Raw genomic sequence first — 27,714 nt, 5'->3', positions numbered from 1 at the left:
TTTTGCTTTGTCTTCTTAAAACATGCTGAGAAACATTGAAAATACTTTTTTCCCAAAAATATAGAAAAAAAAGGGGGAAAACATCTGCAGATATACGATACCCTGGGTGCCAAAGGGAATAAGCATGGGTCGATTGTTTTAGGTTGTAATATCACTAATCACCTCTAAATGGCAGACATTTCTTAGTTGTGCTTGCACTGCCCTATACTACAAGGTGAATAGGCCAAATACTTTTTTTGCAGCTTTGTAATGGTACGCAAGACAAACATAGTGCCTCAATAATATGAAACTTTTAAGGGAGTTGATTTTTGTGGAAAAAAAAATGGACAAAATGAGTTCTTGCACTAAATGTTGGTTTCTTGTTCAGCGGTTTTGTGCCACCCTTGAATGGTAATTTTTATGCAAGAGAGCCTTTACACTAGAAAGAGAATTATGCGATGTGGATAGATTGTTCTTTGCTTCAAACCCTTTGTTGTTGGTTTCCTCCGTGGATCTTATGTACATGCATTGAAAAATGTCCAAAAAATCTGCATATTAAGAGGATGTAATTTGTCCATATTTAATATCGTATTTTTGTCATACATCTGGTTAGGAAGTGCGTGGTCCTATATGGCCCCCCGGTTGCACTGACTAAAATGTGTGCCCCTGTCAAGCATTTAAGTGGCCCATCCCTAATCTAGATGGGAACTGGATAAGTCCACCTACCGCCTTGGTGCACTGCACGTCCTTTCCCAGCAGCCAGTGCAGCTCCAGGTGTCCCTCACCCTGGTAGCAAGACTGCAGCCTCTCCTTGATGCGTGTGTTGATGTCCTGGATGGTGAATATGCACAATGCGGAGTGATCGGACGGGTCGTGATACTGCTTCTGGCCCTTGGAGAACACTGCAAAGAGCACGTCATCCTGGGCGCTAATGTTAAGCGCCTTAGCTAAGACCCTGCCAGCCTTGGACAGGTAGGCAGCCTGTAGCAGACGGTACTCCTTGCCCCGGTGGACGCAGCCCACAGGAAGCGACACGTAGGAATGGAACTTCTTGTCGCCTTTGCAGAGGCGGATGATGCGGGAAGTGTAGAACAGGTCGCCAAGGGAGCCCCCGGACGGCATCCCGTTTTCTGGGGTCTCTGGCTGGACGGTCATGAAGTAAACAAAATGACCACTCTCGAAGCCATAGATGTAGTAGATGTCAAAATGTGGGACAAGAGCAAGGGTGTCTGAGGGGATTTTGATGAGCGACGAAACAAAGTCAGTGTGAAGCTCGTAGTCGAGCATGGCAGAGGATTCCGGGTCGCGAGGCAGCTTACGGCTGGAAATAGTCGGGAAGTAGTCCTGCTTCCCTCCAACTGCGGTGCCGATGTACAGGGTGGCATCCTGAGCCAACGAGGGCACCACCACGCCGTACATGGTCCCCATCTGTGTGTCGCTGGACAGGTAATGTTCTTTCTTATGAGTGGGCTCCCCGAGGATGAACAAGTCGTCGAGCCTCATGAGCTTGCAAATGCCTTGGTAGAGGCTGCCGCACGCCAGGAGCCGGTTGTGGGAGTAGTCGATGAGCAGCAGCTTGTTGACATTGTCCGTAGAGACGAGGGGCTCCGAGCAGGGTTGAACAATCAAAGGAGGGTAGCAGGCTTTGTTGTCGTACTCGGGCCCCGTGGCATGCGACACCAGGAGCGTGAGGTTAGCCGACAGCTTGTATATCCGGTTGACAGCGCCAATGTAGAGGGCTCCGGTGGATTGATGCACGGCGAGATGGTTCAATGACCATTCTCGCCGCTCCGATTGGAAGATGTTCACAGTCTGTCCGGCCGCTGTCTTTTGACTCATGAGGATGAGTGTCAGGAGCCCAAGGGCCACGAACCGTGACATGACCTTCACAGGGCCGTGAACTTTAGTGAAGCGGCCATAAGTCCATCTTTTATGTAAGCGCGTTCCCATCCCCGCAGGGCTCAGACAGAGGCGCTCAGACAAACCTCAGAGGACTGCGTGCCGGCGAGGTGAAAGCCAGAGGAGTCGTCGTCCTTCCCCAGGAAACTTCACATTACTCTAAAAAGAGAAGAGGCGAGACATTTGTTTTATCAAGTCCCTCCTCGTTTTAAGTGCACTTAGGTTATCATTCGCACTTCTGCTTGTTTTCCCGTCTGCTTGTCCTTTATCAGACTCATAATACATCAAAGAAACAAGCACTCATTTGTTCTAAGTGTCTGATCGTATTTACAAGAGAGAGTTTCACACTTCCCCCTCCCCACCATCATCTGGGGAGCTTATTAAATGTGCCACTCCTTTCAGGAGAACTAACCTCTGCCTATTACTCTAACAAAGCAGTCACAACAATGTAGCTGCCCCGGCCGACTCTTTTGGTTGCTTATTAAAGCGACCTAAATGTATTCATCACGTGTCCGTGTTTGGGGCTGCCGCTTCTATCCCCGCCACCCTGTCATGTTCACTTAAATGGCTGAATCCAGGAGGAATTCATCACTCTCCACTGTAGCCGACATTCCCCAAATTAATCAGCCTTTTTCCAAGGATGGCAGGAAGTCATTAGAGATTCCCAGCCATGCAGCATCAACCCTAGCGCTTCCTTTTTTTAATTTCATTTGCATATTTTATGTTGCTATCTCCTGGGGGGGCTAGCAAACAATGCCCCTCAAAGGCGGGATGAGCGCGGACGAGTCGGACACGTAGCGGTGAATGATGTGCTCACATTTCCTTATCATGAAGCCTACTTGTGTCTGGCTGTGTCTGCCGCAAAATGAATTAATTTGCTTTCAAACAGGTTTTCACCTCCAAACAAAGATGAATGTGGAGTGCCGCCGCAGACGGGCACTGCGGATAAAGTGGGCTTGCATTCACAGCTGCCACACCAAAGTCTATTAAAGGGAGGTGATAAAAGTGCCTACTCGGGAGGACAAACTATAAATTGGCAAACGTGCCATCACCCTAAATCCGCCGGTGTGTCATCATGTATCAGCAGGAGCCTAAGGTGTAGCCACCCCCATTTTTTCCCCCGTTTGTATCATCCTCGCCAAGCAGGTGCTGAAAGAAAATGCTGGACAGTCGTGATTTTGCTGACCCCTTGTAAAAAATGTGATCTTTGCACAGTTTGACACACACACACACACACACACACACACACACACACACACACACACACACACACACACACAACATTACGCCAGACTCCAGCTCGTTGTGAAGTGAGTTTAATTGAGTTCACTGACACCATACGGCGCTCATTTGTTCGTGTTTTGTTTACAAGTCAAAGCAAAAAAAAAAAAATCAGCTATATGATGCCGCATATCTTGAAAAACTCACAAGCCGGATCTAAAGGCACTACCATAACTGGTTTGGGGGGACTTGTACGTGCTTTGCAATTTGGATTCGCTTTTTTATTTTATTTATTTATTTTTTTAATTCTGGGCTCAACAAGCAGCCACCCCGAGGTCCATCCCCAGTTGTCACGGTAGTGCAAGCCATTCATTCTCCCGCTCAGCACACCCCACACTTGAGGGAGTAGTGAGTCCAAATAGTTTTTTCTGCTATGACATACAACAAGCTGCTGCTTCTTAAATGTTGGGGGGGGGGGATCACCACAGCTATACTAATAACCAAGTAACCCATTTCTTTGTAGCTTAAACTCATCAATATAATATAAACTTTATGCCCTGTTAGATCACAATCTTAAACCAATATGCTGTTTCAAATCCACAACCCAATGCACTGTATATAAATAACCTAGCTTTGACGCTGGGTTAGCGATTTCAGACAATTTGGGTTATGTTTAACTCAGCAGTTTTAGAGTGTCGAGAGCCCCGAACCTCAAAACTGTGATGCAGACGTGCTAACAACTAGAACAGTTCTGCCTCTTTCATAGTCAAGATCAATAGTTCTCAGTGAAGTGACTCTTCTGAACATCTTATTTATGTGCATTTTCCCAAGGATGTTTCTTAGTTTAAATAGAGGTTAAATGATGACAGTCACGTCGGAAAAAGAGGAGGGTGGGGGGTAGGTCACGCCGCGGTGTGTTGGCCATCAGACGGACGTCCTGCTGAGTAGAGCGTGAGCCAGGAATTTAGCGGACGGACTGACACTGAGCTGGCTGGGCTCCCTCCAGAATCACTACAGCACCTCCCGTCCATCTGTCGCCGCCACGCTTGCACCGCGGTCGCTCGAAAGTGTGCAGTCGCTTTGTTTGTTTTTTGCCAGGCTTGCCGCCAGCAACTCTGTCAGTAATTAGCCACTGAAGGCTAATTAGCTATGAGTTCAATTTTTTTTTTTTACATTACATTACATTACATGGGTGGCACGGTTGTCGACAGGTTAACACATCCACCTCAAAGTGCAGATGTTAGGGTATTTGATTCCGGCCCTGGACTTCCTGTGCTGACTTTGCATATTCTCCCCGTTGCCTGCGTGGGGTTTCCCCGGTACTCCGGTTTCCTCCCACATTCCAAAAACATGCATGGTAACTTGATTGAATGCTCTGAATTGTCCATAAGTGTGATCATCAGCGCGAATTGTTGTTTGTCTATGAGTGTGCTGCGATTGGCTGGCAACCAGTTGAGGGTATATCCCGCCTACTGCCCAAAGACAGCAGGGATAGGCAGATAATGGATAGATGGACGCATGTATACATTCTTATCAGACAAGTGTATCCTTTTTGTGGAAATTACCTGGCTCGCTCATGGAGAATAAGCATAATTGTGACAAATGGCCATTTTAACCCTTTCAGGGACAGCGTCACTACAGTAGACAGCCTATCATGTTATAAGGTTATTCTTGGTAGATGAACGAGTTAATGGCGATGATAAAGAATCTCACTTGGACAAACTGCTTTTATCATGAAGCAAATCATTTGACTTTTCTATTTGTCAGGGGTAACATTTTAAAAACTCATTCACTCCCAAAGACGTTTTTAAACGTCTTTTCAGACTTGGTCCATAATTGGCTGGTACTGAATGAGTTAACAATGGTATCAAAATCAAAGGCTGCGGCAAGCAGATGATCCTCTGAATCAGTTTCTTTGTTACCATCGCCAAGACTTTTATTTGAACAGTGTTACCTTTTATCTTCTTTCACTTTCTCAAGGGATCAATGGCATTTTGTCCTTACTCAGTCGGCCCTTTGGCTTAACCAGCACGACTATAAAACTCTTTGCAGCCTTGGGGTGTTTTTTTGTAAAACAGCATTCCTTAAAACCATAAAGGTCACCAATATTTTTTTTCAAGAGAGGCACTTGTTTGCAGGAAATTTGAATGTGACCACCAAAAAGGCTGTTTTAAGAGTCAGAAGGTTACGACAGACAAATCTGACTTTCATGTGACACAGCAGTGGTGCTAACATTTTTTTGGGAGTTATGAAAAAGTGTTAGCCTTCAGAACTGCGATAATTATACCTAAAAGTATAAGTGGTGATAATAGGCAAGATATACTTGAACTTGCCTACTGTACTCGATGTACTTACTACAGAATAAGTCAAGTACGAGGGGTGTCACAAAACATATACTGTTTATGAAACCAAAACTACGAGTTTTCCCCTTCATTGGCCAGCAACGTGACTCTTTGGCAAGCACAAGGGGGTGGGTCATCAAGGGGACCCATTTTGAAGATGATTACAACATTACGATGGTCGTGACGACAGAGCCGCAGAGGATCCTGGAATAATTCTTTTGGGAGTACAATGGAGAGGACGCGGAAAAAGCTGGGAACATGCGTTAGCCTGCACGGGGATCAATTTGAAGGGATAAATCTTGTCTTTTGCAACACCGCTCCAGGCACTTTTATGACACAACTCATTCACTCCATACTTTCGGCAAAAAGCAAATAACAACATCACCTGGTCTTCACTCGCCAGTCAGTTGCACGTGTAGAGACTGACAGCCATTCACCCTCACATTTACACCATCATTATGTAGGAACTGTACCCTTGCTGAGTGAACCGCTGACTTCTCTGACAATTTAGAACATTTGAATATTCCACATACCGGCACATAAAAAATGTATGGTTGATACAGGTTTGGTATAGCAGCAGGTTATTCAGAATGTTAAGCGCAAATAAGTATCCAAATAAGTGCAATATATGCCTGATATGATTATTTTTATACTCATCAGTATACGCAAAGCACTCCAAGGTAAAATGTAGTAAACATCTGTCCATTTTATAACAGTAATAGCTACTTTACTCAAATATTATGGAACACTGACTTTTAAATATGCAAGTAGTTGGGTAAGTGCCTGCCCACACATCAGATCTGAAATTAAACAAAAAAGTAAAGTAATGCTGAAAGTATGCCTATCAGCGAGCCCTTCTGAATCATAAGACCGGAACTCCGTTAGAAACTAAAGTCCCCCTGTCAAAACTTTGACTGTTGCCCAGAAAGTTCTTGTATGAGTTGTGATATATTATTTGGCCACTTGGTGAAATGCTGCCTTCACTGATGAAAATTCAATCATTGCTTTCATGGGGATTCAGTTTGCAGCTCACAGTCACTTTTTAGTCTAGAGGATTTTTTTTTTAATCCTTAGAGCATTTTGACAAAAGCGTGTCACAGTTATTGTACATGTACACTGTATAAAATATGTACATATGCTTGAAAAAACCTTTGGTGCATGATATCAGGCAGTTTAACAGACTAGCTGTTGTACAGTGCATCCAGAAACTATTCAATGTCCTTCAGTTTTTCCACATTTTATTGTACAGCCTTATTCTACAATGGAATAAATTCATTTTTTGTCTCATAATTGTGAGCACACAGCACGTAATTATGACTCTTGAGAATATAATTTTTTTTCTTAACGAACAAAACACCTTCACCTAAGTATTAAACAACCACTATTCAACCCTTGGTTGGCAACAATTATGTGCTTGGCACAGCTACCTGGATCTTTGGCCTATTCTGCTTTGCGCACCACTCAGCGCACAGATGTTTATTGATCTCTTCAGAGATATTCAACCAGATTAATTCAAGGGCATTTTCAATGAAATAACTCTCGTAAAGTACGCTTGAATTAACCTTTTTTTTCTTTGCCGGAAATCAGGGAGTCTTGTATGCCAGACAATGAGGATGCGTTGCAATGTACGTAATCGTCTCATCAGGATGTCAAAGCAGACCTGATTTAAAAAAAAAAAAGAAGTCCAGCACTCCAGAGAAAGCAGACTAAATCATCATGATAATGTGTGTGAAGGTGGGATTGCAATGGCCTTAAACATGTAACAGCGACGACGCACCCTCTTAGAGGTTAAATCGATGTTGAGCGTCTGTGCTTGGAACCCTCTGAGCATTTCGTACACAGCAGAGGAAAAAGAAAAACAGGATCAAATAGGAGGCGCTGGTGGCAAGCGGTGCCGCGGTCGTTTCATCCATTCCTCCTCAGCCGTCTCCGGTCACGTCTGAAGCGTACGGTCATGCCGCTCGCTGTTTACTCTGGATTACAGAGACACTCTTCACATCCCCGCCCGTATACGCCGCCTCGCCACTCAGACACGCTCCGGCCCAGACGTTTGACACGAGAACGCGCTTCGCCGAAGCCTCGAGGGGGAAGAGGCTGGGTGGGGGGGAGATGGAGACGTGGATGGAGATCAGCCCCGCCAAATAAATCCTTTTGGATTTCAGCACAGTGAACTGCTGTCATGACTTCTGTGGTGCTGTGTTGGGCATCATTCTAACAGAAGGGCTCCTTTGGGTTCGTTTGTTTGACCCATCTGCCATCGGAGATGAAATGAAATGTTCAAAAAGGGGTGATTGCTTGTTCGCTGGTCCATGTGTATCACTTAGCTCACTCAAAAGCTTTGATTACTATGGCTGTGTGTATGCGCTTTATTGAGTTAACACAGATTTAGAGAGGGGATGTGTTTTTTCTCAATTTTAAACATGTCTCAGGTGTCTTAGAAATGGGTTGATATTCTTTTTTAAAAATACACAAAGGATAAAGGGCTGCAGCTGGCAAAAACTCTATTTTTAGAATTGGGTATTTTCCTGATTATCTCATCGGTCAGTTGTATAATCAGATAAAAAATTGTTTTGCATTAATAAACTTAAAGCATACCATACAAAGTGAAGGTATTGTTTTTGTCCTCTTGGGGCCAACATCCTCACATTCATATCGGTGACTTTGCACATGGACAGCTTTAAAAGGCGGGGTCCGGCCTGGTGTGTGATGCAAAGTTATTAGAGATTCAAAACTAGCGATGGTAGGCTATATTCAATAAGCTAACATCGATCATCACATGTTGGCTTTGTAGACATGCTGTTGTGGTTCATATTACATTTGCTCTTCCCTGTTAATTGTAAAATGATCCCAAACTTTTGGCAGTTTCTGTCTTTTATGGACTCTTTCTTCCTGGCTCACCGCCATCATGCCAACTTATTTAAAGATAGATAGATAGATAGACCGATAAAATCAATTCACAACACATCTAGCAACGTTGCTTGCCATTATTGGAGACTTCTGAAAATTCCCACCTGAGCTGATGTTTCCTGCTCCATTCCAGACTGTAAATCACGGGTGTCAAACTCAAGGCCCGGGGGCCAGATCTGGCCCGCCACATCATTTTATGTGGTCCGCGAAAGCAAATCAAACATGGCAACTTCCATGATGATTGCTAAAATATGTACCAAAATGTCAAATTTTCACATGTAACAAATAAGAGAGACTTTGTAAGCATTTTGTTGTTGCCAACACCTCATGACAGTATCTTAAATAATAGTTGAATAAACTGTTCTTCTTGACTTCTTTATATGATTTCACTCATATTGGCCCTCCAAGGGAAATGGTAACTAACATGTGTCCCGCGATGAAAATGGGTTTGACACCCCTGCTGTAAATGAATAGCCACCACTGGTGAATGTAACCAGATCCTGTACATTCCCACCAGTGCCCCTTTGTTGAAGTCCTTGTTAATAAAGAAATAATATGAGAGGACCAGCCTGGAAACCACCTGTATTTATGCTAAGAAATTTAGTCAGGTGGTAATAGAAACTTTCCGACTCACTAAAAAGATCGGACAATGTTTAAACCTCAGTACCTCCAGCAAGGTTAAGAACCACTGTCCCAGACTAAAGATGAGCGGTTCAGAAAATGGATGGATGGATGGATGGATATAATAATCCATTCAAAACCCTGAACTCTACAATTAACTCTGAAATAATATGTCACATTTTACAGCATGAACTGTCACACAAGTTAAATTAACACATGAACTCAAACAAGTTTGTGTGAAATGGTGAACACAGTATGCAGATTGCATGCTTGTTTTTGGGAAAGGTCAGAAGCTACAGCTCAGCCCTCACACTGAGTCAACAACGGGAGTCATTGTCACAGGCATCAGAGGTGATAGTTTTTTTTTTTCGTCACCGTGGTTCCGCATGGCCTGGATTTATGAGGCCGCACAAAGCAATAACAACATCAGACCACGGGGGTGAAAAAGTGAGCAACAACTTCTGGCCTTATGATTACAAGGCGGCCGGGCACAAAACAGCCACTTTTCCCTCGCAGCAGTGCTTGTTTTTAACTTTTCAAGATGGTCTGCCGATGAAAGGTCTCACTGTGTGCCAAATGATCACTTTTGCTTCTCGCTTTTCTGCCACAGCGAGCACACAAGGCAAAGACTCATAAGTCATGATGAGATTCTATTAAGCAGGAGGTGAAGAACGCTAACATTAGTCGAGCTGCTGTGATCTTTTGAACACAATTAGAGCGCAGTTGTGCATTGTAGTTTCTTTTAAAGGCTACATATTCTGCATATTTTTTTCATAATTACTTTGCAAGTGTTTATAATAACCTATTTGACATGCTTTTGGAAAAAGCTAAGGAATTCAATTGTAGTACTTCATTTCTTAAAAGAAACAAAAAAAAAAAAACGTTTGTCTCATGCAAGTGAGCAATTATATCCCCTGCACCTCATGCTAGGTCAGTGGCAAGTTCGGACTTCGTGACCATGACGACCAGTGGTGGAACTATGTTATTGAATAGGGAAGCCAGCATCTTCTACAGGGCCCAGTGTGGAAAAATGTGAGCATTCTTCCAAAACAATGACAGCATATTCATTCGTGGAGGTCACACATCATACTCTATGTGGCACGCATACTTCTGCCAGCTCGGCAGAGTGAAGATACAGTGCCACTTTCAAGCAATTGCAGAACAGCACTCTCTGAAACACTATCTTGAAATGGCGCTGTCATGCAGAAACACCCACGTCCCTCACAGGTGGGAGCCTGATGGCAATATCAATTTCAATTGACAACAGAAGGCAGCATTGGCTAAAATAGCGCCCCCTTGAGATGGATGAAAACGTATGGATTGAGCTGCTTCATTCTTATTCCATGAACGCAATATTAATCAGGATACTGTGTTTAGACTAGTGGGGTGCATACAATCAATTCATGAAAAGACCATTTTTCCATTGAGTTCATCTTTAACCAGTGTATCTAACACAGCCATTTGTAGTACACGCTACTCACAAAAAGTTAGGGATGTTTGGCTTTCAGTTGAAATTTATGTAAAATGTAATAGTTCACGCTACATTGGTAACAAATCATGAAAGTAGGACATTTAAGTAGAAGGATGCACTGGTGATTTCCTCATCTCAAAGAATTCATTGAAACAAACAATTAATTGAAACAAACGTTAACAACAAAGGTGGGTAAACCACAACAAAAAATGTCAACGTCTCAATAACTTGTCATGTACCCTTGAGCATCAATTATAGCTTGCCACCGTCTCATGCAGTTCACAAGTCAACTTATTGTCTGCTGAGGAATGGCGTCCCACTCTTCTTGAAGGGCAGCCCTCAGGTCATTGAGGTTCTGGGATGCAGTTTCGAGCCGCTACACGGTGACTCAGCTGATCCCACAGGTTTTCAAAAGGATTCAGGTCTGGAGAAAGTGCAGGCCATTCCATTTGAGACACACCAGTCTCCAACAGTCGTTCCCGGATGATGCGACTTCGATGAGCTGGAACATTGTCGTCCATGAAGATTAAATCAGGCCCGTGTTTTTCATGTCGGGGCACAATCACTTGATTAATAATGCTATGCAAGAACGAACAAAAACATTTAAATGTTGGACATGTGCATTGAAAAGCTTAGAGGTCACATAAGTTCACCTGTAAAGGTTTTAATGCATTTCAGGCTCGCTGTGAGCGCAAATGGTTGCTTGTCTGCTGGGATGGGCTTCAGCACGCCAGTGACCCTGAATAAAATAACCAGATTAGAAAATGGATGGATTTAATTGCATCACATTGGATAGTGATAGTACATCAAGCTCTATTACACCTTACTGTGAGCACACGTCACTGATACTTTTGGCAACTTTAGTCCAGTGGCTCTCAGGGCTGCCATGTCAAATAGTCTAACTTTAGCCGTCCAAGAAATAGTGTGTGTATAGTATCTTAAATTTTTTTGTCCTTGGGGGATTTTTAACATAAGCATGTCACATACGGGTACATGTTAAGACCTGGGAACTTAAAACTTAAAATGATGAAAAATGCATTTTATGTCTACTTTATTGCCTGAGTGTGTCTACAATGGGTCTCACACTACTCGAGCATACAGTGTAGCCTGCATGATGGGTTATTCCTGCCGGGTTTTGCTGTACACACACATGTGAAGGACGGTGTGTGTGCGTGTGCGTGACGTAGCGTTTGTACACATTACACATGAACGAGCTGGGACGCCGCCAACCGCAACACAACTTGACTTCCAAATGAATAAATGAAGGCAATTAGTGGATCTCTTTACAATGTTGCGGAGACAGAAGTAGGTCAAACGTAGCCGAGGCGGGCGTAGTGGAAGAATCGCACGGGCTGGTACCTTCCCGGGCTCACGTCGGGAGAATTAGGGCGTAGAAACAGCGTCTTTATTAGCGCTGACTCTTAGAGCGAATGTCATATTGGATCACAGCGAGGGAGGCGTGTTTATTCGGAAAAGCAGCGTTTTGGTGATGAGCAGTCCGCGGCGTTTTATCGCCATAGCGGCAGCCCAGGGACACACACACACACACACACACACACACACACACACACAAGCCTCAGAGGACATAATATGTAGCATAAATGCTCACGCTGCAGACACCCCCACAGGATATATGCCCTGTTGCCACAATGAAATTCATGACATTTGGCCTTTGGTTCATTTTCATTATATGAGCATTCAGTCTGCACCGAGGGCAGTGGGGTGTGAAATTTATATTTAATACAGAGCAGTGATTCAATTGTGAAATTAACAGTGTATGAAAAGACGCGTCTCTTAATCCTCATTAATTCCTGTCGTGCCGGGTGAGTTTGTCTGTACACCTTGTTCTTGTTCTTGTCGGCTCCCTGTGCCGTCAGCCCCGAGTTTGTCAATCAAACGGCCTAGTGGGCGTGGCTAGTTTTTGCAAATGTTTATCAGGCACCAATAATTCTCCCTAGCAACATATAGACAGCCATGTAAAACCTAGGACATTAAAGTTAAAGCTATTGTCTAACCACTTCGCTCCTGTAGGTGTCAGTAGAGTCCGTTTGCGAGGCCGATTCCGACTGTAAAAACAGTATGCGGTTTCGCGCTTTTCTGTCATAAAGTTTTTCTTTAAGTTTATTTTGTCTCGGTCTACATTTGTGGGATCTGCCTCTGTTCCGTAGTAGTAGCAGTAGGCTAGGCGTCAAATTACATTAAGCACAAAGACTGTAATGACCACATTGATGGTACACATACGGTATTTGCTATACAGTACATGTTAAATGTTCTTTACGGTGTGTTTTAATTACAGAAAAATACGTCATCCCCAAAATACCCCACCCCACTCTGTTGATAACCTTCCAAAGGGCAATATAAATCAGACTTGATGATTACATGATCAAGAATTGTAATATTACAGTGTCCAGCTCTGAGAATCAGCGAGCAATCCGATGCAATGAAAATGTGCGTGACAGAAGCCAGTCAGAGACCATCTTTTTTTCTTTACTTTGGTTTGCAATTAGAAGACGTGAACAGAAAGTAAAAAGAAATGAGAAGTAAATCGTGACCGGCAGCGAAACGTACAGCTGATGGACAGCCATGACGTGGTGTTGTCTTCCCAAGATTGAACTATTTTGAAGAGATTGTTACCCACAGAGGGTGGCACGGTGGATGACTGGTTAACACGTCAAGCTCGCAATGCAGAGGTGTGGGGTTTGATTCCGGCTCTGGCCTTCCTATGTGGAGTTTGCATGTTGCCTGTGTGGGTTTTCTGCAGGTACTCCGGTTTCCTCCCACATTCCAAAGACATGCATGGCACGTTGATTGGGCACTCCAAGTTGTCCAAATTGAGTGTAAGCGTGCATGGTTGTTCGTCTATGTGTGCCCTGCGATTGGCTAGCAACCAGTTCATGGTATACCCTGCCTACTGCCCAAAGACAGTTGGGATAGGCTCCAGAACGCCCACGACCATTGCGAGGATAAGCAGATTATAAAATGAAATGTCACCAACAGTTGGTTGTGTGGCAGTGTCTCAAAAGCAGCATGGAGTAAGCAAAGCTGTTGTACAAAGTAAGTCCTTAAAAAACAGGCAACACAACAATCCTGTTGAATCATTTCAACAAGTAGCACCCAAGTGGTGATGTGGAAAGCCTGATAATGCGAGAGAGGTTTGCACAGGCTGCCCACATATCATTCGTAGTTTAGCCGCAACTAAGTAGCCGTGTATCCAAAACCCTGTACAGTACTTGTTTCAACCCATCTGTGGTGCAAAAAATGTTGGGGACCACTCCATCATAAAGTACCACTCATTCTATGTGGGCTCCCTCTAGTGACACAAAAAAGAATCACTGAACTAAATGTTCTAATTGTGCATGATGGTACAGTGGCTTAAATGTTTTGTTTTATTTTTATCCTGTACAGCAGAGGTCCCCAACCTTTTTTGCCCCACGGACCGGTTTCATGTCAGACAATATTTTCAGGGACCGGCCTTTAAGGCCGGATAGATACAACAATCTAATATGATATGACCTGCATGAAAAGTGTGGTATTCTCGAAACATAATAATAAACACGAATCATGACACGAGGAACGTTCTATCTAGGCTGCAAGTTCTCTGGTTGCTATGGTAACGTTTACGTGCCTTCAAAATAAGATACTCCGCAAATAAAAAGTGCATGAAAAATACGACTCACCATCGCCGCTTATTATGCAGAGTAGGCTTGGTGCGTGTCAATCTCCCATTGAGATAAAGCCGTATTTGAAATCGTACTCCTCATACTGTCTATTCAATGTAGCCTTCTCTTTCTTGAAAGTCGTTGACTCCTCTTTTGTCTCCTGGCTGGGCCTTTTCCCCTTCCCGAAAAAACTTTTCAAAGACGTTTGGTTTTTTTATGCGGTAACCTATCACATGACCGAGAAGCGCGCATTCACCTGCGTCAAGACTGACACACTGTCGACTGATATAACAGAGAATCCGGTAATTTTTCAAAATAAAACATCTTTTAGATTCCGAAATGAATAAAACGGAAAAAATGTAAGTTATTTTTTCTTTCTGTGCGGCCCGGCACCAAAGGACCCGCGGACCAGCGGTTGGGGACCCCTGCTGTACAGTACATTTGTCATGTACAGTTTAGTTTAATTGAACTTTTAAGTACAATACATTTATGTTTAATCTTAGTGTTTTTTTTTGGTGCATTTTAATTATGTGCAAGAATGGACTCTGAATGAAAATGGAGGGGAAAGGCACCAAATAGGCCAGATGGTCAGTATGTGTGTACCATGCTTTTGTGGTTGGGGCTGTTGATTGATACTGTTCTATAGTGTGTGTGTGAGTGTGTGTGTGTGTGTGTGTGTGTGTGTGTGTGTGTGTGTGTGTGCGTGTGTGTGTGTGTGTGTGTGTGTGTGTGTGTGTGCGCGCATCAATTTGCATCTAAACAGCAGCACACATCACACTTGCCCAACAGCAACAGATTAATGACAAAATATGCAATTGGATCTAACGTCATTCATTGCCTTATAGCTTTGCACGCCTGGATGTTTCCGCAGTGACTTTGTTTTCTTTTTCCTCTTCTGCGGCAAATAAAAACCATGATTGCTTTTTCTGCTGCCACCGGCGACTTTTTATTGGTCAGCGCAGACTGTGTGAGCTTCAGGACTCCCCCAGGCCCTCGCCACTAATCTCAATGCGAGAGCGGCAGTGGATGTCTGGCGGGAGCGGTAAAATGGCACTATGTCATGGCAACGTGCTCAACTTCTAATAAGCGGAGAATGCTCGAAGGGAGCCGGGCCGAGGCAAATGTGACACAGGGGGACAATTCCGACACATTGCCACAACATAGGCGGTAAACCCCTCACCCTTCCCGACTCCGACGCCCCCAGCATCGCATGCCATTACAGTATCTGCAACCACATGCATTATACATGCAGATACGGGACTGTATCTGAAATTGCTGTTAGGAAAAGGCGGCCAGATGAAGGGCATGACTGCCACAGTCGGATTTAGCCATGCGTAGCCGCTCTCCTCCCATCCCTCTTTCCTGGGCTCTGTCTCCGCTCGTCCATAAATCTCATTGTCGGTCCTCCCCGGTTAATGTCGACCTCAAGCAGGTTCCTCTTGCTCGTGCTGCATAGGCGATGAGCGACAGGGTGGAAAGTAAAAGTGACCTCCAGTTCTGGGATGAAAACCCCAAACGAGGCTCTTCTATAATTCAGCAAAGAAGGACGGGGAGGGAGTATGCGTTTGTGGTCGCGGTGATGCATCACCTGCTGCATCAACTACCCCGCATGCCTCATCTTTAATGTTTCTTAAGTGCATGAGTGAGATTAAAAGGGGTGAGCCGTGGACTACCCGCCACAAAAGGATCTGCGGACAACGCCGCTGCAGGGAATACGCAATGATCGTTTGAAATGTAAATCCTAGCACTCCAGCCTGAAGATGAGTAGGACAGCAGAAGACTTTTGTAGTGACAACTTGGTATTAGCCATTTCATTGGACTCGGGCTCGGGCTTCGAGATTCTTCCATCCATCCATTTTCTATACTGCTTCTCCCCATTTAAGGTGAGCTGGAGCCTGTCACAGTTGACATCAGGCAAAAGATAGACTACACCCAGGACTGGTTGCCAATCAGTCACAAAGCACATTTGATCATTTTCTATCCCACTTTGGACTATTAAAGAGCTTGTGGGGGGAAGAGTAAGACAGCTTTTTCAAATGCATAATGACAGTAAAACAAAGAAAAAAAAAACCCCAAAAAAACAATAAAACAAAAGACTGCGGTATGTTCAGGCTGACATGCAAATTCAGGTTACATTGCAGCTGTAGGATTGGAACCGTATTTTAAACTGAGGATGATCTGAAATGTGATCTCACTCTCCAGTCTAAAGACGAGTACTACAGCAGCAGCAGTCTTTTGTACTCATACAATTCTTTCATAGGCATTTTTATCAAGCCCGGTCCACTACTCGGACTGCAGCTTTGAGAGTCCTTCCTTTTTCTTTTTTTTTTTTTTTTTTTTTGTCCCGGTTGACAGTCTGCTCTCGTGTTGAACAACGATACATTTTCACTCAGACTGATTCGGTTATGAGCTCGTTGGGCCGCGTTGCCTCTGCATGCATAAATCATCGGGACCTGCCAGGGGGAAATCCATTACGTTTGGCAGCGACTGCACCCCGGCAAGGAAAAATAATCAAACTCGGCGCTGTCGTGCATCCCCGTGAAGCCGCAACGCGCATATGTCCATAAATCTATAAATCTGGCGCTGCCGCACGCAAGCAAAATCAAAAGCCTTATTTTGAGGAAGCTCCTGTGTGTTTCCTTGCTTTCGCCGGCCCCCCCCCAACCCCCACCTTTGGCCCATATGGCTTGGCATGGCCAATGATGCCAAGCTTGGAAATAGCTGGCACGAATTGTCAAGATCAAAGAAATTACAATATAAAAGGAAACGCTGCTAACTCAGCTGCTGATGAATCATGATGTCATGCTTACAAATAGGTAAGTGCAAAAATAGTATTGGAGAAACAGAAATAGTATAAGATATGAATAGGTATAGTATTATAATTATTTCCCAATGATACCGATATTATCACAATACTAATGAATACTGATAATACAGTTTCATAATATTTTGGCAACAATAGTGAATATCACAATACGTTCACCTATGACACTCATAGAAGCGTGATACTTTACCACAATACACTGAATACACTGATAAGATTATCACACATTCCCAATGAAACTGCTGTGGTAGCATGATACCAATGTTAATAGTATCACAGTACTTACCAGGGATTGAAATAAGTGGTTTTGCATCATTGTTTGCGGGTCAAACCTTTTATTTTATGACTCATTTTTACTTACTGTTTATGGTCCCCCCCCAAAAAATTTGCTGGGCTCTCATCATTTACCGCAAGTAGTCGGAATGTCGGGGGAAGCTCTGTGCTACTTATGCAGGAGCAGCTAGAGAGCAACAGCTTCGGCTAGCTTCTCATGCACCAAAACATGCTGCGGAGTCGCTCCTAAGTCAGTAATCATCGTCTGGGTGGCAGCACATAAGCTACATTTCTCCCAAGCGTCATACTCACGAAGGGATGATGAGAAAAGATGGAGAAGCCATAAGTGTTAAGCTATCCTAAGAATGACAGCGCTTTTGACACCGCAATGAAGTGCTTGGGTTTTCGATTACACTTTTCGCAGGTGTCTGGCTGCAACTGCATTAAAGCAGAGAACATCCAACTTTAAATAGCAGGATAGCAATGGTGAGCACGGCAATCCATCTGCGATAGCCAATCGGCGTCGAGAACGTACTTACTACGTCACACACAGGCAGCCAAATAAAATTTAAAAAAAAAAAGAAACACACATAGAGCATTGTAATTGGTGAAATAAAACAATATGGGGCAATGTACTTGTGGTCCTTAGGACTGAAAGAAATCCAATTTCTTGTTTGTTTTTTTGTCTGCTTGCTGCAATTTCCTGTGACAGTACTGGTAAGTACTTTCTTGACGCCGATTTGCTGTTGCCGACGACTGAGACGGGCTGCACCGGCCTGAAATAGTGACAGAATAATGAGTGATGTGCCCGCCATTACAAAATAGCAGGACAATTAGTAAGTGTCGGGATTTGGAGAAAAAAAGTCATACACACTAAAAGTGAATTGGAACCAGAAATGAATTATCTTCTGTTATGGTGTATGTCAGCGAGCAGGATTGGCCTAATGTTAAAAGTATAATTTTTTAAAATCTTAAATATTTATAACTTATCAGTAATTTGTTTGTTTTCACAACAGAATCCTGAGTTTTGACTTTGTCTTTTGAGGTCTGCACAATAAATTACATTACATTACAAATTACATTACTGGACAAGAAACTAAAGTTTGCTATTGTATCTGCATATAAATTTAAGAAATAAAAACTTTTGCTTCCATAAAAAAAAAAAAAAAACAATTTAAGAAATAAAAACGATCACTTCCATTAAAAAAGACCAATTGTTCATTCATGTATTACATTATCATATTTTTATTGTTTAATCAAACCCTTGCTTCATGTCCCTGAGATAAACCTGCAAAATAAATAAATAAATAACATTCCAGTTAGAAAATTGCTCATAAAACGAAGTCACTGATTCGGAAAACTGCTCCGCAGGAAAAAAAAAGATACATTTCAAACTTCGCTTAGCCAAGGAAATTGGTCGTCTCAAAATACCTTTCAAACGATAACGATATCTTTACGATACAAACGATACTGTCAGTGTCATAACGACTGTACCGATGATACGTTCACAATCACACTGAAAGTAGTATGCATGATGTTTTTGACAACGATACTGATAATCGCACATAACTTAGCAAGCAAAACCTGTAGTGCCACAAAACCAACCGAATTGATCTTTCTCAAGGTACTTTGCCATTAATACCGATAGAATCAAGATAGTTTGTCAAGGATTTATCACAGTGCCTTCCCATACAACAAGACTGGTATTATCAAGATACAAACAAAACAGATCACAATGCTTTGCCCCACTGATGGTTCAAGGTAGTTTTTACCTTGACCACGCAAACATATATACCTGCACACACACAGCTGATTAAACTTCGTAGCTTGTACCAGCATTTCTGACATTTTTATAAATGATGGCGCAACCTATATAGAAGACCTTGTCATGTTTTGTGTGTGTGTGTGTGTGTGTGTGTGTGTGTGTGTGTGTGTGTGTGTGTGTGTGTGTGTGTGTGTGTGTGTGTGTGTGGGTGTCCACACAGTGTGTGCTTTTGTTGGAAATAAATTTCAGTGCACTGCCGTGAACCTTGAAAAAAGCCACATTGTGTTGGTTTCAAAACATCTTTCGATGGCAGGGAGCAAGCCTTGATGAAAGCCGAGCGACAGTGTGTAGCCGCCACAGTGCCTCAATAAAACCCCTAAATGTAAGACTACTGCTGCTAACTAGTCCCTCACATAAATGGACACACTCGACAAACCATGTGAACGTATTAAAAAGAGACTACAGCATAAATATGTTGGCTTCCTTTAATATTCATATTTTAACAAATGAACCAAGTTAGAGGAAGAAGTTTCTCCTATTTGCAGCATTGCTCCTTCCGAGAAGGCCTTTAATTTGAAAATAAATTGGTGAATCGAAGATCAAATCGAGTCAAATCGGGCCCTTGTGAAGCAAATCGAATCGATTTTGGAAATCTGTATCAATACCCAGCCCTAACTGCCACCTCTTGCCAGCCTGTAAAACCGCCTATGCTTTGCCCTTCTCGGTACTTTGCCATCACAGTATCACAATATGCTCCCAACAAAACTGACAGTGTCACAATACTTTGCGGATGAATTATATTATCAAGCCACCTTTTATTGAGTGCTTAGATAAGAACCGGGACGGTGAATTACTGCTTGCCAAATTGTGAGCCCACTCGCATTCCCACTGAGCATCTGCCATTCCCCAAACCATTTTTAACATTTAATCCACACTGCAAATGCCTTTGCGGCGGCCACTGATCTGAAGGCTGTGCAAATATACGCATCAACCTGGATTATCTTCCCTGACAGTTTCTCTGGTCTTTTCGCCCCAACTTGGCTTGTCCCTAATTCCACTCCCAAACTCGCTTCGACTTTCTTAAGTCTCTGGAGTGCTCAGAAATGTTGAAAATAAACTAAACAACAGCCTCACCCGGCAAGCGATGAAAAGCACGGGTGTCAAAAGTTAGCAACATTCGCTGGGCCGTTTTGATAAGACTTCAAGTTCTTTACATCTATGAAATAAATCAAGCCTGGATTTGGTCACCAAGGTGTGAGCGCTCAGGTGTTCTGGGACCAGACGTCCTGACCAGATTGGCCACGAATGAGAACAGTGACTCTCTCCCTTGCTCAGCTGTCAGGGAAATCTCTGTAATCTTTGATGATTTGCATTATGAATGTGGGCCATTGATTTTAGGCAGCGACTGAATGCATTAAGATAATTTTATAAAGGTCCTGTCACTGATCTGACCGTTCAGGCTGGAGAGATATAAGGGGTCACAGACTGCATTGAACTGACAAGACAAAGATTTGAAATCATCAAAATCAATAGTTCCAAGTTGATTTTTTTAAGACGCAACCCATCGAACACTCTAAATATTGAAAACATTGCAGTCCATCAGTTTTCGGGTGTTCTTGGCTCTGTTGGGGTCCCGGGTGACCTGGAGTCAAACCCAGCTGACTTTGGATGACTGAGTATTTGCACAGCCATATTCAAAAGACGGGGCAGCCTGGTGGTCCAGTGGTTAGCGTGTCGACCTCACAGTGCAGAGGTACTGGATTCAATTCCATCTCCGGCCTCCCTGTGTGGAATTTGCATGTTCCCACCAGGCATGCGTGGGTTTTCTCCGGGTACTCCGGTTTCCTCCCACATTCCAAAAACATGGATGGCAGGCTGATTGGACACTCTAAATTGTCCCTAGGTGTGTGTGTGTGTGTGTGTGTGTGTGTGTGTGTGCGTGTTGTGAGGTTGGGCGTGGATGTTTGTTCGTCTCTGGGGGCCCTGCGATTGGCCTGCCACACAGTTCAGGGTGTCCCCCGCCTACTGCCTGGAGACAGCTGGGACAGGCTCCAGCATGCCCTGCGACCCCTGTGAGGATAAGCGGATCGGAAAATGGATGGATGGATATTCAAATGACGAACAATGTTTTTTTTTTTTTTGCGAAGGGACATTGCTGATTACTGTCCCGGGATCCTTGTTTTTAGGTTACGTTAAAACTTTTCCAGAACTCATGTTGGTGTTTTTTTCATACCTTGACCCGAATGAATCTTGTGAGGCCTTGTGGTGGCATTGATCCATTTATTACCTATTTATTTTTACCAATTATAATGTAGTCCTATGTGACGAGTAACGTGACGAGCCCTTTAGTTAAATGGTAATGTTGCATATTTGTCATCTTTCTGGACAAAAGTGTTTCTGTTTCATTTTATAGAAGGCTTGCTTATTGATTTCAACCCAATGTCGGCATGTCTTTTGATTACAATCATGGGAAGACAATGAAGAAAAATAGGCTCAATCATGAGGTCACTTTTCTTTGGCTGTCTTTTGAAGGTTTCATTGATTTTTTTTTTCACGGCGGGTTAATAATTTAGAAAGTTTAAAAGTTTGTAAATCTCTTAATCTAACACAAAGCTCCTTCTGCTCAGTTCAAGACCTCGTGCAGTGCAGCACGGCATCACGGGAATGATGATAAGCTTTACTCAAAGAAGCCATATCCTGGGAAATCGACTTTTGGATTGATAATACACAAATAGTTGCATTGTTGGTCTCTACACATCGGTCAAGTGTGAAATTAAATAACCAAGTAAATATTTTATCTGCCTATTCCTGAAAATATGTTTGTGAGTGAAGTTTTCTGAGTTTTGACATCCAATAGTCATGTCTCAATTTGGTTGATATAGATTGAGAAACACCAACACGAGTTTCTCCACTCATTGGCGAAGAAGATCCAGTATCACTTACAAAAAAATGGCCAAACTACACTGCCTAAAGCATCATACAGAGGCACTGTCATGCAGAAACACCTCCATGCCCCACGGGTGAAATGCCCTTGCGATCATGTTCAGGCCAAAAGGTAAGCAGAGCTGCATTGAGTCGTCTTGGATGCACAGGTTTAGCTTCTGATAAGCAGCAAATATGTGACTATTGGATGAAGTCCACATGGTGATGGGGGCTAGTTGAGTATGGTGATGTCTCCATGCATACGGTGTTGTGCATGAAGTGCTGCATCCACAAATGAAAATATTTTCATTGCCTTTCTGGCCGCTCACTTTTTTTCCGACATTTTTGGTCCTTCTCTCGCATGAAGAAGCAACTTGCTTTTATCGCCTCCCCTGGTCGTCATGGTATCCATACTCGCCATTAGCTCAGCAGTAAATGGGGTGTTCAGTACGATGATCGTTGGGGTATTTTCATGAAGACAACTGGGAATTTGAAAAAAAAAATGCTTTGTTTCCGTAATGAGTGAAGCAGAAATACCGGGTTCAATTCCAGCTCCGGCCTCCCTTTCTGGAGGTTGCATGTTCTCCCCGGGCCTGTGTGGGTTTTCTCCGGGTACTCCGGTTTCCTCCCACATTCCGAAAACATGCATGGCAGGCTGATTGGACACTCAAAATTGTCCCTAGGTGTGAGCGTGAGCACGGATGGTTGTTCGTCTCTGTGTGCCCCGCCTACTGCCCGAAGACAGTTGAGATAGGCTCCAGCACCCTCCGCGACCCTTGTGAGGATGAAGCGGATTGGAAAATGGATGGAGGGATGGATGATTTTGCCCCAAAAATGCTATTTTTTGACATAATTACAACATGATTACCAGACTACTTGATTATGTTCCTGTTCAAAGTATTAACATGATACCAAAACTCCTGAGTGGCTAAATGGCTGATTAAAAGTGGCTGCAGTCAGTCATTCACCAGACGTCAAGTCTCAATGGTCACAGGACAGCGGGAAATGCAACATGGTGTTATTATGATGATTATTGTTATTGTGTAATCACCCAGGGGGTCCTTCTGAGCCAGTTGATTCAAATCAGTCAACTGAAGGACAGATTGCTTCAGTTAATTTCCATACAGTTCCACGAAAAGCTCTCAAAAACTCCCGCCATCAACATTTGCATGCCTTTTATATCCAAAAACATCACTTTTTAATTAAAGACTTGAGTTTGAATGTCGGGCATCTGTTATTCGCTTTTGCTCGTGGTGCCGTGTGAAGTTGAAATATTTGCCAAGGGATGAACTCTAGGCAAGTGTGAAATCTATTTTTAAAAAGCAAAAAAAAAAAAAAAAATCCAAAAAGGTTTTCTGGAGTGCGCCAACATCCCAGCAGCCCAGAGGAGCCACTGCAAGAATTAGCCAGGTTATTTTTGTTTGTTTGTTTGTTTGTTTGTTTGTTTGTTTGTTTGTTTGTTTGTTTCGATGATCATATGTTTCATGTTGTCTAAAGTTCGGGGGGCCTTTTGTCTGAACAATACATGGCAATCTGGATTCTATCTTTGACGAGGACATTTTGCCAGAGTGCACTGCTGGCTGCATGCTGAGCAGCCCGAGCGGCCATCTGGCAGGTGAGCCGCACTTTTCTCCACACGTTGACTGCCTCGCCTTCCTCTCATTCCCTCCTTCTCTTTGGTTTTTCTCCACCTCCCAACCTGGCTCCTCTGCTCACATTTATTGTCAACATCTTTTTTCCCCTCCCTTCTACACTTGTGTCTGCCTGCTAGTGTGACCTCCCTTCAGGTTGTAAATCAACATCCACTGGTTACGTATAATACAAAATGTTTGCCTTTGTCAAGATAATAATGTGTTTTATTAACACGGTTTGTGATGTATTCATTTTATGGCTACAGCCATTGAGTATTTGTACAATCTAATTTTCTACCGATTACCCCATCCATTACTCAAGCAATTGGATAAAAATTGGACTTCACATTACTCACAAAATGTACCTGTGATGTACATTCCAATAATTGGGGAAAATTTGCCCATCCTATCTTCCAGTTTAAGTTATCTCAGGCTTAATTAACAAATGTCAAGATTATCATAAGTGATTATTTTATGGAGTAGGGCAGGGGTGCCCAAACTTTTTGGGCCGAAGATCGACTTTTCGATCAACCAACCTCCCACGATCGACCGTTACCGCGCACGCGCACGCACACGCATATACACACACACGCCATGATGAGCAACAGCCTGACGTGGAGGCATGCGAGGCACTTTGGCAGCCTGTAAACTATCGTAACTCACACGTACTGTTTTAAAATGCTTCCCTCGACCCTCGGGATTCCTATTTTTTGCCCGTGCACTCGGTGAATTGTACACGAAACAAACGGAATGAAAATAATGATCATGATAACGATAAAAAGATATAGTGTAACAGCTCTGGTCACAAGCTGCAATGGCAGACTGCTGAGCGCTAACAACTTCCGGTGACGCAGGTCACGCGCCACCATAGGTTAAAGATTTACCTGCTTTATTTTATTTCATTTTTTTTAAATACTTTTTTGTGAAAACGAGACTGATAAGATGATTAGGGTGCGATGTACACTAACACGAAAAAAATATATTACTGTACTAACATGCACAAAGACACACAAATGTTTTTTTTTTGTTTGTTTTTTGTTTCCTCTACACCCCTTGTGATCGACTTGAGACCAGTCCGCAATCTACCGGTCGATCGCGATCAACGTAATGGGCACCCCTGGTGTAGCGTGTGTTCAGACTGTTTTTTTTCCTTCTTCCCTCTTACGCTTGGAATACAGTCATGGGCTATCAATCATAAATGTTAAACTTGTTCAATATTGATAATAGATTCACAAATCTGGGACTTGTTACTCCTCCTTCTTTTTATTTTCCTGCAGTTTGGATGGGTTGTAGTTCCCAGCTTCCTCCAACAGGTCTGTCTTGGTACTATGACAGGTATCATTTGTAGGTGGTGTGCTGTGTTGGTCCATCCATTCATTATCTGAGCCGCTAATACTCACGCACGCCGCGGGCATGCTAGACCCTATGCCAGCTATTTTAGGACACAAGGCGGGGGACACCCTGAACTGGTTGACAGCCAATCACAGGGCACACATAGACAAGCAACCATTCACACTCATAATTTCACCAAGGGATAATTTAAAGTGTTCATATAACCTACTACCATGCATATTTTTAGAATAAGGGAGGAAACCAGACGACCCACGCAGGCAAACTACAGACAGGAAGGCCGGAGCCTGGAATCGAATCCCAGACCTCTGTACTGTGATCAGGAAATAATTCAATATTTTTTCCTCATTGTGTTTGGGATGTTTTACATTTTAAAACTCGATTGAGAAAATCGGTTTAATTTATCACATAAGGCTTTCCTCCCTAGCCTGGAAATACAAATGGTCGAGTCCGGACTGGCCTCTTCCCAACATATTTTCCATGTGATAGCCGCTCCAAAATGTTACAAGCTGAAGTGTCACTTTTGAGGTCTTTTACTTCCTTTTTGCTGTCACAATGGAACTGTATCCCCCTGCCCCAGAATGAAAAATGGTGCAGTCCTGTCTTTTAAAAAATGTCATCCTGCTAACACACACGCACACACACATACACACACACACTCACACACACACTTTTGTTCACAGGTCAATCTCCTGAATTGTGCGTTAGGAAATTAGGCAGGCGTACCTAATGTTACGCTAATACGCCAACACTCTTTCTCGCTGGGCTGCAGCCTCCTAACGGTCGTGTTTAATCAACCTCTCGGTGGGCAACGGGCTCACAGTTTGGGGGAGGTGTGGATGCTCTGGAGGCACAGAGGGTGGGGGGTAGCAGGCGGGGATCTCTGGGTATGAGTATAGTAGTAGTAGTAGCCGCCACTGTGCACTCACAGACCATGTAATTGTGTTACATACACTAATTCGCCTGATGCACTAATGCACTCGCCTGTGCTGCTGACCCACATTGCCCCCCCCACACACACACACACACACACAAGGCACCCCACCCCACCCAGTTGCATTTGAATGGCTCCTACCTCATTGCCCCTGATTGAACCAGAGTGTAATCTACTGTTTCAAATATTGGTTTTGTTTCTCGGCCTTCCTAACGGGCAGCAGCGAGAAAGCTTTCACCGGGGATGACACAGACAGATGTTCTCAATGACTTCACCGCCACGCAAGTCTTCTGGTATCACCTCCAGGGTCAGGAAGACAAAGTAATGCACTCTCACCAGGATGCAGTGCACTCAGAATAGCTAAAAAAAATACAGAGATGAAATGACCAGAAAATAAAATGCTCAGTGAGGAGAGATCAATAAATAATCCGACAGTATTCCAACAGTATTCCTGGCTAGTGAGTTAGCTGTACTAGGGGTGGATTTATTCCTCTGCATGCTTCAAGTGATGCAATTACAATGTTTCGCTCACAAGGGGTGGCGGACAGAGGAAAAAAACCCTGCATGAAATCGGCTATCTTGAATGAGGCCTTTTCCAAATGGGGAAAGAAATTATAAAAGTTATTACTTTTGCCCTTAAAAACATAAATACATAGAAAACATTCTTGTGAATTGACGTTTGAAGTTTTATACAGGTATTCCGATTTTTTTCCTTTTATAAATTACTTCTTGTAAAATTACAGCTTCATTCTTTTTATATTGATATTTTTTTTCTTGTGAAAAACGAATATAATTGCCTAATTCTTTTCAAATGAGGATTTATATCCAGTATTCGTAAATATTACGAGTCAAAATTACCGGTATCTTTCTCCAAATATCAAAATCATATCGCCTATGATGTCAGATATCCCTCATTGTGCAAGCACAGTCATAATGAATAGGTGCCACTTGAAATGTACATGGAAACAGCCTCTTGAAAAAAAAATCTGCTTCAGGCACTTCATATGGGCACTTCATGGAACCTGCAGCGTAAATTTAGCCTTATGCCCCTCAGATGAGCAGCGCTCATATCCCAAAGCCCATTCACACTTCCACCCATTTGAATTCTAAATATAGCAGGCGACTGATAAAAGTGCAGGCTGCTGCCTTTACGGCTGAGGCTGACGACTTAGCTCCAACGCTAGCCTCGCCTCCTCTCCAGCAGAGGCTTCGAGCCCCTCTGGAGAGGTCCGGGGGAAAAGAAGGAGAAGAGCAAGAAGAATAGAAGCGGCTCCAACTGGCCCTCCAGATAAGGACAACCCAGGAGAGAGGCAACTCGCATGCAGGAAGAGAGCGGAGTTTCATTGGGTGCAAATCCCTTCTAAATGATACAATGTAAAGCTTGGCACTGTACTACACTGTTACTGTCCTATGTGTGTGCATGCATGTGCAGCGTTTATCTCCATCCCAGTGCTCCCAGACTGGTGTGTGTGTCTGTCCCACGTGCACAGTGGTGATTAATCAATGCACATTTAGGGGAAGGGTTCAAAATTCGTCCCCCCTACAGCAGTCAGCAAACGCACCAAACCAATCTGGTGAACATCAGCCCACTACTACTCGTATCCTCCACAAACATACCTTTTTTTTTAAACTTAGTTACAAGAAGGAACTCACCTATAAAGATGACGAGACTCACACTTGAAGACGTCCGGTCAGGTCAGCGTGCGTGCGTGCGTGCGCTCGCCTGGAGACGCTTCGTGGCTTTTACGCGTGGTAGCCCGGCAAAGTAGCTTGTGCAGCGGCGTGCATCCTCTCTTCCATCAAGTGACCCTCCCGCCCAACTGTGGCATTGATCATGTTCCCCCGTAGCCAACATTTAATCTCTCTCTCTCTCTCTCTCTCTCTCTCTCTCTCTCCCCCCCTCCCCTCCTCTCTCT

General features: G+C 43.5%; 1 protein-coding gene across 1 annotated transcript in view; it reads right to left on the bottom strand.

Moving 5' to 3' along the window:
* Window positions 1–27,669, bottom strand: part of LOC109507208 (plexin-A2-like) — a 98,968-nt gene extending 71,299 nt beyond the window's left edge. Inside the window, exons 1-2 of the mRNA XM_019856469.1 lie at window positions 27,452–27,669; window positions 706–2,037 (exon numbers count right to left, since the gene is read on the bottom strand). Coding sequence (XP_019712028.1) covers window positions 706–1,929 — 1,224 coding nt within the window. The 5' untranslated portion in view covers window positions 1,930–2,037; window positions 27,452–27,669. The remainder of the gene's footprint in view (window positions 1–705; window positions 2,038–27,451) is intronic.
* Between the last annotated feature and the right edge of the window lie 45 nt (window positions 27,670–27,714).

This window comes from Hippocampus comes, unplaced genomic scaffold (assembly GCF_001891065.2).
Source record: "Hippocampus comes isolate QL1 unplaced genomic scaffold, H_comes_QL1_v1.1 scaffold17, whole genome shotgun sequence".
NCBI lineage: Eukaryota > Metazoa > Chordata > Actinopteri > Syngnathiformes > Syngnathidae > Hippocampus > Hippocampus comes.
The sequence above is the reverse complement of the archived record's forward strand: the minus strand, read 5'-3'. Positions and strand labels throughout refer to the sequence as shown.